The 14691-nt window shown below is 36.6% G+C and overlaps 1 protein-coding gene across 2 annotated transcripts; it reads left to right on the top strand.

Moving 5' to 3' along the window:
- Positions 1–1011: 1011 nt before the first annotated feature.
- Positions 1012–14678, top strand: Cap-D2 (CAP-D2 condensin subunit). 2 transcript variants are annotated; one of them, XM_080163845.1, is made up of 13 exons: positions 1012–1929; positions 5798–5977; positions 6124–6224; positions 6560–7448; positions 7928–8566; positions 8733–8831; positions 9432–9592; positions 9914–10037; positions 11041–11300; positions 12165–12318; positions 12834–12941; positions 13440–13721; positions 14058–14678. In XM_080163845.1, the coding sequence occupies exons 1-13, from the start codon at positions 1060–1062 to the stop codon at positions 14409–14411; spliced, it is 4221 nt and encodes a 1406-aa protein (XP_080019971.1). In that variant the 5' UTR covers positions 1012–1059; the 3' UTR covers positions 14412–14678. The 2 variants fall into 2 exon arrangements, with proteins under 2 accessions (XP_080019971.1, XP_080019970.1); XM_080163844.1 differs by having other exon boundaries at positions 14055–14678.
- Positions 14679–14691: the final 13 nt, after the last annotated feature.

The raw sequence follows: 14691 nt of genomic DNA, 5'->3' as shown, positions 1-14691 counted from the left end.
TGAATACTTTGAATGTTTTTTACCCTAAAATTTAAAATAAACAAACTTTAAGCCTTTGCTTTCTACGAAAAGGGGGGGCGGATGTGCTACTTTTTGAAACTAAAAGTAAAACGGGCATGATCTCAGCCCATAAAAGAGTTACAGCTATAAAATTCGGCAAAGCAGTTTCTTTTGTGGAGAACAATATGGAACTGTGAAGTAACGGCGGCGGAACCGCCGCTCCCGCCGAATTCATAAAAAATTATATTATATTTTCACTTGACACTTGTAATATTCTACACTTGAAATTTTTTTCAATATTGATATGTTTAAAATATTTAAGTGTCACGTGAAAATATAAGGGAAATTTTTATGAGAAAATATTTCATCTCAGATGATTGTGAGAACTGTCTAATTTGGCGAAAAAAAGCTAACAAAATTTCGGCAGGAAACAGCGGTTTCGGTGGGATCGGCGGTTCCGCCGCCGTTTCTTCACAGTTCCATATTGTTCTAAAGCAACTGCTGTGCCTAATTTTAGAGCTGTAACCCTTTTATGGACTGAGATCATGCACGTTTTACTTTTTGTTTCAAAAGTGGCACATCCGCCTCCCCCTTTACTGTAAACCATTCTTTTATAAAGGGATAGTTGCATAAAGTGCAGTTTAGAAGACTTAGTTCAAGCATAAGTTACAAGTAAACCTAGAATTAAACTTATATAATTTTGTATTATACAATGAATAGCAGACAATTAGACATAAAATCTGTCGTCATGTTTGTTAAAATATGCGAGCTAGGTATATATGTATAAGTTACATATATCACAAGAACTTTTAATACTTAATATTTTTAGAACTACATCAATGGTAGAAAATTGAAATTGATTTAGATTTATGCCCTATAAATGTAGTTGAAACCATGGAACAGGAAAAAATATGCAGTACACCAAATTTATGTTTTAATGCATTTCGTACGTCCAACTACCCATTTGGAAACATATAAATTTATTTATATATTTATTTTGTTATATTTTTCAGAAACTGATAAATGTAATCGTTAATAGAATTAAGGAAAACAAGTAAAATGTCTGACTTTGTATTTGCCATTCCCTTGCACAGGGATGACCTATTTGAGGCTCCGACACGTAATCAGTACGTTGTGGAAAATGTGTACAACACACGTGACCTGAAGATCCAACTGCAAGACCTGAAGGTGAGCGTGCGCGAGAATGGAGACAGCTTTGTGCTGCAGGGCGGCTTTGATGTCATCTTCTCGCTGTTGGGAGAGTTCAACACCGGCGCCACCACTGATATGAAACAGGCGGCCATCGAGATTGCCATGACAGGAATGGGCAGCCTGGTGGATCAGCTGTCTGTCCTGCTAGGCAACGCAGGCCAACATCTAGCCGAGGATGAAAGAACAGAAAGTTTAAACAAAATGAAAATGATTTTGTACCTGTTGTGTCAGCTCACACAAAAAGTGGAGAATGAGCAGAGTATATTCGACCCGGTGACGGGCGGTAAAGCCAAGGGCAAGAAAAAGACACGAGATGATGATGGGACTGTCGGAAACTGGGAGTTTGATCGGCCAAGAATTGTGTCCATGATATACAATCTATTTCAGCTCAACTTGAATCTCCTGTTTGAACCTCCCATTATGGAAGATGAAGTCCTGGACCTGGTTGGATTTACCTTATTTAAAATCTGCGAAAATCCTACCATGGGCCAGGTCAAGTGCAAAGACATCCGCCTCTCCCTTATTCAAGTATTAGGAACAATGAACAAAAAGTTTAACTACACCCACTCGTGTTGCCTGCAAATGATCCAGCAGCTGAAACAGCACGAGCATCTGGTGTCTGTGTTCAGCCAGGCCACTGAGGTCATGGTCAAGGAGTTCGGCTGCACTGGAATGGTCATGGAACTTGTCAGGGAGATTTCAAGAGTTGATATGAAGGTATGCAAAATCTTTAATATTTTTTAATATTTCATTATTTTAAGTCTTTTGAAATGACAAGACAAATATTGTTTTTCTTTTCAGGAAAGCTTTATAGATATCATATTGTAGTTTGTCAATTTTATCCAGTAAATTATTTTTATTATAAATCAATTTAATGTAATAATGTTATAATATTGCTTCGTATCTCACAGGGGTGTATATTTTGTATGGATCTCCTGTTAGGGGGGGGGGGGGGGAATAAGAAGTTTGTGAAAGGGCGTAAATGAAAAATTAAGAGTACTGAACTCATTTTTTGCAGTTTTTTCCTCCTTGGAGAAAAAAACCTAGAAAAATATGTAGGAATTTGGAAAAAAAGGGGGGGGGGGCGTAATGACATTTATTCGTAATCCGTGAGCAAAATGGTCTTAAAATTTAGCTAGACCCTTCAAACTTGGTATATAAGCCTAGTCCTATAGGTATTACATCTAAATGGCAAAAAAATCTAAAAATTTTTATTTTAAGGTTAGGTTAGGTAAGAAAAACCCTGCGGAAATGGGGTTTTTAGGCTTTTTTTGGTCTATTTTGATGTGGACACTTAACTTAAATAGTTTTTTCTTAGGGTTTTAACTTAAATACACTGTATCTATTCATATGGACATTATTTAAGATGATTCAGCAAGTCGGGGACTGACCCCAGGGGGCTAGGTGGGTGGCCTGCAGGGGTTAAGTGCCCTTTTCCCAATACATATGTTGTGATACATCTAATTATAGGTTTTTTAGGTCAAGGAACTCAAATTTAGAGCTAAAATAAGCATTAGACTAATCTGAAGCTAGCCCCAGCGGGCTAGGTTGGTGGCCCGCAGGGGTTAAGTGCATTTTTTCCAATATATATCATGTTATATATCAAAATATAGTTTTTTTAGGTTAAGAAACTCAAATTCTAAGCGAAAATTAGCATTAGACTAACCTGAAGCTAACCCCCCCGGGCTAGGTTGGTTTTCTGCAGGGCTTAAGAGCATTTACCTTACCTAACCTAGAAACTTACTTATATTTTAACATGTTTTTTTTTATAAACTTTGTCTATTAATGATGACTTTATCTAAGATAATCCAGCAAGTCGGGAACCGACCCCAGCGGGCTAGGTTGGTGGCCCGCAGGGGTTAAGTGCATTTTTTCCAATATATATCTTGTTATATATCAAAATATAGGTTTTTTAGGTCAAGAAACTCAAATTCTGAGCGAAAATTACCATTAGACTAACCTGAAGCTAACCCCCCCGGGCTAGGTTGGTTTTCTGCAGGGCTTAAGAGCATTTACCTAACCTAACCTAGAAACTTACTTATATTTTTACAGGTTTTTTTCTTGAATAAACTGTGTCTATTAATGAGGACTTTATTTAAAATGATCCAGCAAGTCGAGGACCGACTAATTTGAAGTTAGCCCCAGCGGGCTAGGTCGGTGGCCTGCAGGGGTTAAGTGCATTATTTTCCAAAATACATCTTGTGATATAGCAAAATATAGGTTTTTAAGGTCAAGAACTCAAATTCAGAGCTAAAATAAGCATTAGAATAATCTGAAGCTACCCTCAGCGGGCTAGGTGGGTGGCCTGCAGGGGTTAAGTGCATTTTACCTAACCTAACCTAGAAACTTACATTTAATATTATTTTTTTAGGTTTTGTTTCTCAAATAAACTGTCCATTCATGAGGATCTTATTTCAGATGATCAAGCAAGTCTAAGACTGACCCCAGCGGGCTAGGTGGGTGGCCCGTAGGGGCTAAATGCATTTTTTAGAAAAAGTATGTGTTATCATACATCAAAATATAGGTTTTTTAGGTCAAAAAACTCAAATTTACAGCTAATAAAAGGATCAGACTAATCTGAAGCTAGCCCCAGCGGGCTAGGTGGGTTGCCTGCAAGTCTTAAGTGCATTTTACCAATCCTAAACTGGAACCTTACTTGTTTTTTAGGGTTTTTCTTCTGGAATAAACTGTGTCTATTTATGAGAACATTATTTAAGATGATCAAGCAAGTCGGGGACCGACCCCAGCAGGTTAGGTGGGTGGCCCGCAGGGGTTAAGTGCATTTTTAAAAAGTATGTGCTGTCATACATAAAATTAAAGGTTTTTTAGGTCCAGAAATTCAAATTTAGAGCTAATAATTGAATCAGACTAATCTGAAGCTAGCCCCTGCGGGCTAGGTGGGTTGCCTGCAAGGCTTAAATGCATTTTACCAAACCTAACCAAGAATCTTACTTTTTGAAGATTTTTTAATTAAATGAACTGTTCATGAGAACATTATTTAAGATGATCTAGCAAGTCGGGGATTGACCCAGGCGGGCTAGGTTTTACTTAGATACAGTGTTATTTCCTAAAGCCATCATTTAAAAGATTCTTCATACAGGAGGCTGACCCAAGGAGGTCCCCAACTTGCTGGATCATCTTAAATAATGTCCTCATTCATAGACACAGTTCATTCAAGGAAAAAAACAAAAAATAGGTAAGTTTCTAGGTTAGGTTAGGTAAAATGCACTTAAGCCCTGCAGAAGATCTACCTAGCCCGCGGGGGTTAGCTTCAGGTAAGAAAAAGCTTATTTTAGCTCTGAATTTGAGTTTCTTGACCTTAAAAACCTATATTTTGATATATAACAAGATATATATTGGAAAATAATGCATTTAACCCAGGGTGGGCATACAAAAAACCCACCCAAAAAAACCCACCCAGGGTTTTTTAAAAAAAAACCTTAAAACCCTGGGTTTTTAAGGGTTTTTGGGTTGGGTTTGGCTGGGCTTTTTAAAAAAACCCTGGGTTTTTCCCCACCCTGATTTAACCCCTGCGGGCCACCGACCTAGCCCGCTGGGGCTAGCTTCAGATTAGTCTTATGCTAATTCTAGCTCTAAATTTGAGTTAACTGACCTAAAAAAAACTTAAAATTAGATGTATCACAACATATATATTGGGAAAAATGCACTTAACCCCTGCGGGCCACCTACCTAACCCGCTGGGGTCGGTTCCCGACTTGCTGGATTATCTTAAATAAAGTCCTCATTAATAGACAAACTTAATTCAAGAAAAAACATTTAAAATATAAGTAAGTTTATAGGTTAGGTTATGTAAATGCTCTTAAGCCCTGCAGAAAACCAACCTAGCCCAAGGAGGTTAGCTTCAGGTTAGTCTAATGTTAATTTTCGCTTAGAATTTGAGTTTCTTGACCTAAAAAACCTATATTTTGATATATAACAAGATATATATTGGAAAAATGCACTTAACCCCTGCGGGCCACCAACCTAGCCCGATGGGGCTAGCTTCAGATTAATCTAATGCTTATATTAGCTCTGAATTTGAGTTTCTTGACCTAAAAAACCTATAATTAGATGTATCACAACATATGTATTGTGAAAAAGGCACTTAACCCCTGCGGGCCACCCACCTAGCCCCCTGGGGTCGGTCCCCGAATTGCTGAATCATCTTAAATAATGTCCATATGAATAGATACAGTGTATTTAAGTTAAAACCCTAAGAAAAAACAATTTAAGGTAAGTTTCCACATCAAAATAGACCAAAAAAAGCCTAAAAACCCCATTTCCGCAGAGTTTTTCTTACCTAACCTATCCTTAAAATAAAAATTTTTGAATTTTTTTGCCATTTAGATGTAATACCTATAGAACTAGGCTTATATACCAAGTTTGAATGGTCTAGCTAAATATTTAGACCATTTTGCTCACGGATTACGAATAAATGTCATTACGCCCCCCCCCCCCCCCCCTTATTAAAACAAAGAGAACCTAAAATATTGAAATATTTTTGCTGCTGGGGAAAAATTAATCTTGTGTAGAATATAATACACCCCTGGATTATTGCTTCTTATGATCTCATAAACTTATTTAGGACCTGTCCCGAGACACCTCCTCAACCCGCCACTACTCCCAGTTCATGTATGAGATGGCAGAGAAGTGTCCTGAACAAATAATTCCCTGTGTGTCGCTGCTCACATGCCATCTAGATGGTGACACTCATTACTCAATGAGAAAATGTGTTCTTGGTATCTTTGGAGAGATTGTTAGTAAGGTAAAAATAATAATAACATTGATTTTTAGAATTGCCGTTAGCTGTTTCATCTTATAAAAATTACAGCTAATTTAATTTTTAATTTTGATATGCGCGGACATCTGTCTATAATACAATGCGTAAACAACTACTATAATTTTTTCTAGGTGCTAACAAGAGAGGATATGACAGATGGTGACAGAGAAGACAGAGACAACTTTCTTGATTGTCTCGAGAATCATATCCATGACACAAACTCTTACGTCAGGTATAATCATTTTAATATCTCTAAATGTGTACATATAAAGTTACACTAGTCCCGAAAGTTTTTCAATTATGTTTTCTTATTCATTGGCTTAACAACTTTGGGGACTTTTATTGAATTTAGAATAGTTGGTTCAATAAGTTGAGTATCTAAACGTTTCAAAAACAAATTGTAATCTGCAGAAGGGGTAATTTTGTGTTTTATAATTATGGATCTACATCAATTTATCGGCGATTGCATTGTCTTATTCCTTTATATCCCTGTATGTGTATAACGTATTCATAATTTGGTAGCCCATTTATTTTATACCTGACATATAATAGCCTAACTTTTTGTAGGTCAGCAGTGCTATCGATCTGGAGCAAACTATGCGTGAACAAATGTATTCCCCTTGCTCGCCAGCATCAATTACTGGGCATGGTAGCCGGTAGGCTACAAGACAAGTCTTCAAACGTCCGCAAGGCTGCCGTCCAGCTGCTTACAGCTCTGCTGCAAGGCAACCCGTTTGCCGCCAAGCTTCAAACTGAGGATCTTGAAGGAAGCCTGCTGGAGGAACAAAGAAAGTTGGACAAACTTGAGGAAGCAGAAGCTGCTATCGAAAAACCGGAGGAAGAAAACATGGAGGTTGATGGTGAAGGTGATGCAGAAAAGGAAGCCAGGGAATCCCAGCAAAAAGAAGAGATAACAAAGCAAAAGTTATTAGTTCAGTATCTGAATGATTGTGTCAAATTCAGCAAGATTATTCAGGAAAGCTTGCCTGTAGTCGCCCAACTGCTGGGCTCAAAACAAGCAACTGATATTCTAGAAGCTATTGATTTCTTCGTCAGTGCATTTGAGTTTGGATTGGTGAACGCTATGCTTGGAGTTAGAAAAATGCTGGCTCTCATCTGGTCATCAGAATCTAATGTTAGAGATGCTGTAGTTGCAGCCTATAAAAGATTGTATGTCAATATTGAATCCACCAACCCTCGTCAAGCTGCCTTGACTGTGGCCAAAAATCTGATTGCTTTGGTTAAGATATCAACTGTTGGTGAGATGACAAGTCTTGAGAAGCTTATTGGGGAACTTGTTGCCTCTAAGGATCTTGGCAAGCCATTGTTCACTGTTCTGTGGGAGCATTTTACTGGAGTTTTGCCTGATAGTACACCAGAGGGGGCTAGGTCTGCTATTATCCTGTTGAGAATGTGTGCTTGCAGTGAAGTTTCTATCATAACTGCTAATGTTCAGGTATTTTTAACAAAATTTTTAAAAGTGAAGCTTTTCTACTTACATGGTCAGTCCTTCTGATTTCTCTAGGGATACAAATTCCTGTAACATTTGGGTACAATTCAAAAGTGTGTAACTCATTAATCAATATAAGAAAATCCGTAAGTCCATTTTAAAAAATATGGTTTTGGACTTTTTTTAGAAACAAAATTATAAATGAAATTCACTTGAATTTTTAATATGGATTCCTAGAATCATTAGATATAATGCAAAAAGCGAATATATATATATATATCCGTTCATATAATGCATCATTGGTAATTTGGGTAGATTTATGCGGATTTTTTTGACCCTCTACTTAATGTGCGTACCCTATTCTTTTCTCTAGATACATAAACTAAACATTGTATAAGATACGCAGCATAATTCATATGGCTGTTTGATTTTGTTTATTATTTTATCTATAATAAAATGGAAGCTAACTGTATTCATTATTATAGGTTATTATTGACCATGGACTAAGTGAAAAAACTAAGGATGACTATTTACTTGCGCAACAATCCTGCAACGCTATTCTCAAAATAGTTCCCTCCAAGCTGAAGCAGGATGACTCGGACGCGCCGCCAAAGTTCAAACCTGAACACATACTCTTCACCAGGCTGGAGGATCTACTCGTGACTGGGCTGACCAACGCGTCCAACAACGACTACATGCCCATGGCCAGATCTGCCATCCGAGTGATCTACCAGCTGGGTGAGTGTCCCAACCAACTGATGGAGTCCATCATTCGCAGGATTGTCAGCGACATCAACGGCTCTCTGCCCGAGATGGGCGAGGGCAAAGTGGCGGCGCATACAATTCGCCACCTCTGCTTCCTGGTGGGCGAGGTTTGTCTGAACCAACTGAACTACCTGGATGTTAATGTTTATACTGAGCTGAAGCGTAGGAATTATTTGCGCGAGGTTAAGGCGGAGAAAGAAAAGAAGAAGGCGGAGGAGAAAAAGAAGAAGCGGCAGTCGATGATGCGCGCCACAGCTTTGAGCACGCCAATGGGCGGGGCCAACGGAAACGCGGAAGAGGATGATATGGGGATTGTTGGTGCAGAGGCGGATGACGCCGAAGCCGAATTTATTCACAAGGTATAATAAACTAATTACCTAAGCAAAATAGATGATCTATAATTTCCAAATTGAAATTGCAGCTTATTATATTTTATTGGTTTTATATTAAGTTACCAACCTATAATACGAAGAAATAGGCACCATTCATGTTTTTTGGTCATTGTATTGAAATTCTTTTTATTAGGTTACTGAACAAGAGATTTTAACTGGGGATGCACTTCTGGCACAGTTCGAGCCCCTGCTTGTTGCCATCTGCAGCAATCCTTCGAAGTTCCCGGATAAGGTGAGTCAACATAGTTTAGTAGATATAAGAGTTTCTTATAAATTAAAAAGTATAAAAATTACTTATAAATGTCTTATCATAAAAGTGCAAATAAATTCAGAAAGATTTTCAACATTTTGTAACTTCTTTTTAATTTTTTTACCAAAGCTTTGTACTTAGTTCAAACTAAGGATCTTATGGGATAAGACAAAGGACGCTAAATTAAATTTCCAATGATGATAAACAAATTCACCCGTTCTGTAGAGTAAGAATATTGGTATAAAAGTTTGGACAATGCTAGTCTGTACCCACCAAACCAAAATTCAATTAAAGTACCCAAACTTTTTGAGCTACCATCTGTATAAGATAACTTGGTTCTAAAGCTTTAGGTAGCAATGAAATTTACAGTCTATTGTACCCTCCCTTCCTTGGGTCCAATTATTATTTGCGTTGCATTTAAATAGGCCGTATGCATGTCCTAATGAATTCAGATTTTTGTATTAACGTTTTTTGACACTTAATTTCAATTTTATTAAAAAGGGTGGGGTGGTGGGGTTTTCAGTGCTCAGCAGGCATTTTGTCAGGAAGAAATGGTCCTATTAAATGTTTATTTGTATTAAGGATACGCGTTGTGCGGCTGGCCTGGCCTTGTGCAAGTTTATGCTAATGTCCTCCGAGTTTGCCAACAAGCATCTCCGTCTCATCTTCACCATGCTGGAGAAGGAGAAGGAACCCACCATCAGGGCCAATCTTATCATTGCTCTCGGTGATCTTTCTGTCAGGTATGACTTGTTTAACTTAGTTTTAGAGTAGCTACGCTTTTCACTTAAATCGCTAATGAAAGCTATTATTGTTGAACAGCGAAAAATCAAGGAAGAATTTTAAAAAATAGAAATAATTCATGCCCGTCGAAATTACTGATATGTATAAATATATTACTAGGTACTTTTACATATTTTCTTTGATGGTAACAATGATTACTTTTGACTATCCAAAAGTTTGATGAAATTACCTTAATTTAATTTGATGACATTTTAAGACAAAAAAGACGTTAAAAATTGCTAATCTGGAGTGTTATTTAATATTCTTAAAATTTTATCTAGGTTTCCTAACAACGTAGAGCCGTGGACCCCTAAGATGTACGCCCGTCTTCACGACAACTCGTACAAGGTGCGCTACAACACCCTCACCATCCTCACCCACCTCATTTTCAACGATATGATCAAGGTATGAAATCTATAATACAAAGTAGAACGATGTCTGTCTGTCCGTCTGTCTGTCCGTCTGAAGCTTAAGATCTCAGTAACCACTGAACCGATTGGGTTCTACTCTTCAGGGAATATACCTACTGGTCCTGTGATGGTTTTAAGCTATTTTCTTGGGGGGTGGGACCCCCAACCCCCCCAAAAAATGAAAAATACCCCCCCCCCCAAAAAAAAAATATTTTTTTTACTTTTTCTTTTTAAATCTAAAATACGAAAAATTAGGTTGATCAAACCTCTTGGGGAAAAGCCTCTAGAGGCTAGGGGCGAAGCTGCTAGTATATAATATAACAGTAGCGTATATTCTGCACAAGATTTATGTTTTTCCCCTTCTGCAAAAAATATATATTTTTTTCCTTTCTAGTTAAAATTAAATCATTCTAAGGGATGAAAGGACAAGTAGCCTTTGCTGATTTAATTTTTCGAATATTTCCCCATATCTTTGGGGTTTTTTGGTCCGATTTTAATTTTTTTTTGTATAATATTACCTATCTGCTGGTGTTTTCAGTACCTATACTTTATTTTTAATTTTTAAAAATTCCCTTCATACTTTTAATTACTTATCCCCTCCCCCTCCAACCCGGAATCCCTTGCAGAATATGCACCCCTGAAATTATAATATTCCGGTATCATATATCAAGTAGTAAGAGAAATATGTGTGAGTGTGTGTTTCATAAATGTCTGGAAGGATCTTGCAAATAGTTAGACCGATCATAACTCAGGATTCGATTGTTTTTTTTTGGTCCGTTATTTGGCGGGGGTGTGAAGTGGAATATGGAACAGGTTACATTAACCTCCCTTAGAGATATAACATCAAGAAAAATATAACCCCCTCCCCTCTAAAAAAAATGAATGGATAACTCAAATGCACCTCTGAGTCTAGGGTCGGAATCACAAGTTAATTGGAACTTTGTTTATTTGCGAATAATTTGCCAATTATAACGATTATTTATATTTGATACATCTAGGTTAAAGGACAAATCAGTGACATTGCCTTCTGCATTGTGGACAAGGAGGACAAGATCTCCGCCAGGGCTAAGCTCTTCTTCTCCGAGCTGGCCAAGAAGGGCAACACCTTGTACAACGTGATGCCGGACATTGTGTCCCGTCTGTCCGACCCTGAGGTGGGCGTCAAGGAGGATGATTTCAGGACCGTCATGAAGTATATCATTGGGCTCATTGAGAAGGACAAACTGCTGGAATCTCTGGTTGAAAAGCTGTGTCACAGGTATGTTTTTTATGATTATATTGTTGAAAAGATAGGATGTCAGGATGTTTATATACCTATCAATGTATCTCAAAAGAACTTTTTATCCTTACCTGGTGGCTACGCCCTGGGCCCAAGGGTCATTTAGGGACACACAGAAAAGATTGGGGTGGGGAATGATTCGATTCCTCACTTTATATTTTAGTTAGGAAAGAAAACACCCAGACAGACAACCATCCTGTGTATTTTATAGGAAGATAGGTATTTTTTTGCGGCAGATTGGTGTAGCCAATAAGAAGATAATATCCCCTCCATAATCTTCTTTGAAAAATTTAAAACATAGATAAACACATTTCAGTAGACTATAAAAGTTTTAAAGATTTTTAATCAATATAATAGATTTGAAATCTGCATAAGATTTTAAGGATTTTTTATAAAATTAGTTTTTTATATAATTCTTTATTTAAAGGCGCAAATACAAATTAAGTTAAATAATTTTGAGATCTGTGATTGGTGGATTGAAAACTATCTGCGCTCTGATTGGAGAAGCTTAAGTGACGTACATCATTCAACCAATTAGAGCGTAGGTAGTTTCCAATCCAGCTATCCTATTGGTCAAAATTTATTAACTTAAATCGTATTTGCGCCTTTAAAGAAAGAATTATAGGTATAAAAAACGAATTTTATAAAAAATCCCTAAATTTTTATGCAGATTTCAAATCTATTATATTGATTAAAAATCTTTAAAACTTTTTTAGTTTATATTTCAGGCTTTAAAGTTCTAAAATACTAGGTATTAAAATTAAATGTTAGAAATTTTTTGATCTGTCAATTCAATGAATTACAATAATTTTACAAATTTTTATTAATCTTCCTTTTATTTAGATTCCGTGCAACGAGAACCAAACGTCAATGGCGTGACATATCATTCTGTCTGTCTCTCTTCCCCTACAGTGACAAATCCTTTAAGAAATTGTCGGAGAACTTCAACTGCTGGGGAGATAAGCTCCATGAGGATCAGGTCTACGAAAGCTTCCAGGTAAAAAAGATTTCTTGTGAATTTATTGTTTTTGTTGACTGTAATAAGGATGAGAATCAGTTATAGGATGTGGAGAATGTTTTTGATATCCTGATATAAGATGTATATTTCTATAGGTACCTATGATGTATGTGATCTAATTATTTTATTCTTATACTTTATTTCTATTAAATGAATGTAACCTGACAGTTCTACTTGGTTGTAACCAAATCCACAATTTCAGAACCATAGACGAGCGCATTTATCAAAAAAAAATTTAACAGCCGATTTGTTTTAAAAATACCTCTTAACTTTACATATAAATCATTTTCCAATATGACTTCGAAACCGGTTAATAAAAGTTGGATTAAAACCGGCTCAATACTGAAAAATTATATATTATAGGTACCATATTACAGACAATTTTCTACGAATAGTAAAATAAAATTCTGCAAATAATCTTATAAATTTTTATTTTTCTATCCGCGGAAAGTTGTCTATGATACGATGCGATATATAACTATTAAATGTTTTAGGTTATTTTCGGGGGCATGAAGAAGGGTGTGGGGAGAGGAGCCCCTGGAGCTGCAGGCGTGGGTAACAGGGAGGCATTCAAACAAATGATGGAGGAACTTGAAGCCAAGGTATGACTTGTCATTGATGCGAGTGATCTAACCTAGGACACCTGTCGTATTTAAGTTGTCTGAACGTTTGGTCAAAGTCATTAAGTTCTTAAACATCAAGCTTTGATATTGACTAGGTATAATACAGTCTCTTTCACTAGGTAGAACAATAATTCATTGGGATATCAGGGTAATTCGTTAGCATATAAACAGGCGTATGTATCATAATTATTAATATTTTTAATCTATTATTTTTTATCAGTTTTCCTGAAAACTTTTTTTTTATAAAATACAATTTAAACTAATAAACATATAAACGTTTTTAAAATAAATAACTTCCTACCTGTTATGAATTAAAAGAAACGAAATAAATCTAAAATGATGTTTAGGGGGGGGGGGGCAGATTAAAAGGTAGTCAATTCTACTGTATGTTGCTCCCAACGACAGCTGCAACTCATGTATAGGTTTCGTGTTTGTCATTTCGTTGTTGGTATTAGCTGATATGAAATAAAAATTTAGGTTGAGGAGGCCAGAGCTAAGGGTGTAGAGGATGATACAGCTGATCGCAGGGCTAGAGAGGCCAGGGAGGGCAAAAAGGGCGGGAAAAAGAAGGGTAAGAAGGAGGATGATAACAGCGATGATGAGAGTGAAGACAGTGAACAAGAAGTTGAAGAGGATGGGGAGGAGGAACCTACCAGAGACACCAGGAGGTCCTCTCGGCAAGTTAACACCTCGCAGGAACAAGAAGAGCCGGAATCAAGCCCAGAGAAACAGGATAGGTCCTCTCGTAAGAAAGACAAGGTTAGAATTTTTTTACATAAATGAACAAAAGTTCGTAAAAAATTAAACTCTTTGGCTCTTAAACTTTTCAAATGGTAGTTTATATTACAGAATAGTTTTAATTCCTTTTCTAACTACAAATACCTATATAAAAGTTACTTCTATGAAAAAAAAACAAGAAAAACAATAGGTACCTACATGTTTTCCTCAATGATTTTTTATTTGGTTAATTCAGATACTGAACAGTATTCTACGATTAAAATATTAGCTGTTATTGTAATTTTAACTTCTATATAAAAAACCTACAAAAATTTTGTCATTTTTTACTTGAACATGATAAAAAGTTTTTTTTAGAAGGTTGTCGAAGAAAGTGACCAAGAGGATAGTCCTGTCAAGCCAAGAAAGGGATCCAGACGTGCTGACAAATCAGCCGAATCAACCGACGATGCCACCACGGCAGAGGAAGAAGATAGCCCCGAGAAACCTCAGCGTAAAAGCTCTCGTCGTCTTGACGAAGATGACGGAGAAAATGCGCGAAAATCCTCCCGTAGAAATGATGAAAAATCCTCGAAAACTGAAGAAAAATCTAGGAAAGGATCATCTCGCAAGCAAGAGGAAGAGGTTGAGAGCACTAGGAAAGGTTCAAGGCGCGGGGCGGCTGAGCCTGAACCCACCCCTAAACGTGGGGAGAGGTCTAGTAAAAGAAGATGAATAAAAGTAGAAATCAGTTAATATATATACTGCAATATTTGTATCATTTTTGTAATATTTAACATAGTACCTGAAAATTACGCTTATTATGATTTTACTCATAAAAACACTATGTGTCTTTTTAAACATAATTGAAAATTCTTCATTTTGTAATTAATCTAAATACATTTTTAAAGATAAGACTAAGTAAATAAATTGATGCCTTGACCTTGTATGTATAATTAAATAGTAATGCATATCAAAACAAATAAATAGTATGTAATTTAATGTTTTTTTTTAT

The sequence above is a fragment of the Acartia tonsa genome, chromosome 6 (genome assembly GCF_053477335.1).
Source record: "Acartia tonsa isolate MP-2025a chromosome 6, ASM5347733v1, whole genome shotgun sequence".
Taxonomy (NCBI): domain Eukaryota; kingdom Metazoa; phylum Arthropoda; class Copepoda; order Calanoida; family Acartiidae; genus Acartia; species Acartia tonsa.
Note: the sequence above shows the minus strand (reverse complement) of the source record. Positions and strands in the feature narration are given on the sequence as shown.

What these genes read in the sequence shown, in the direction of transcription:
- Cap-D2 (XM_080163844.1), top strand. Translation starts at nt 1,060, where the DNA reads ATGTCTGACTTTGTATTTGCCATTCCCTTGCACAGGGATGACCTATTT. An exon ending in CTTCGAAGTTCCCGGATAAG is followed by an intron (nt 8,832 to 9,431) that starts GTGAGTCAACAT and finishes ATTTGTATTAAG; the next exon opens with GATACGCGTTGTGCGGCTGG. An exon ending in GTTGAAAAGCTGTGTCACAG is followed by an intron (nt 11,301 to 12,164) that starts GTATGTTTTTTA and finishes CCTTTTATTTAG; the next exon opens with ATTCCGTGCAACGAGAACCA.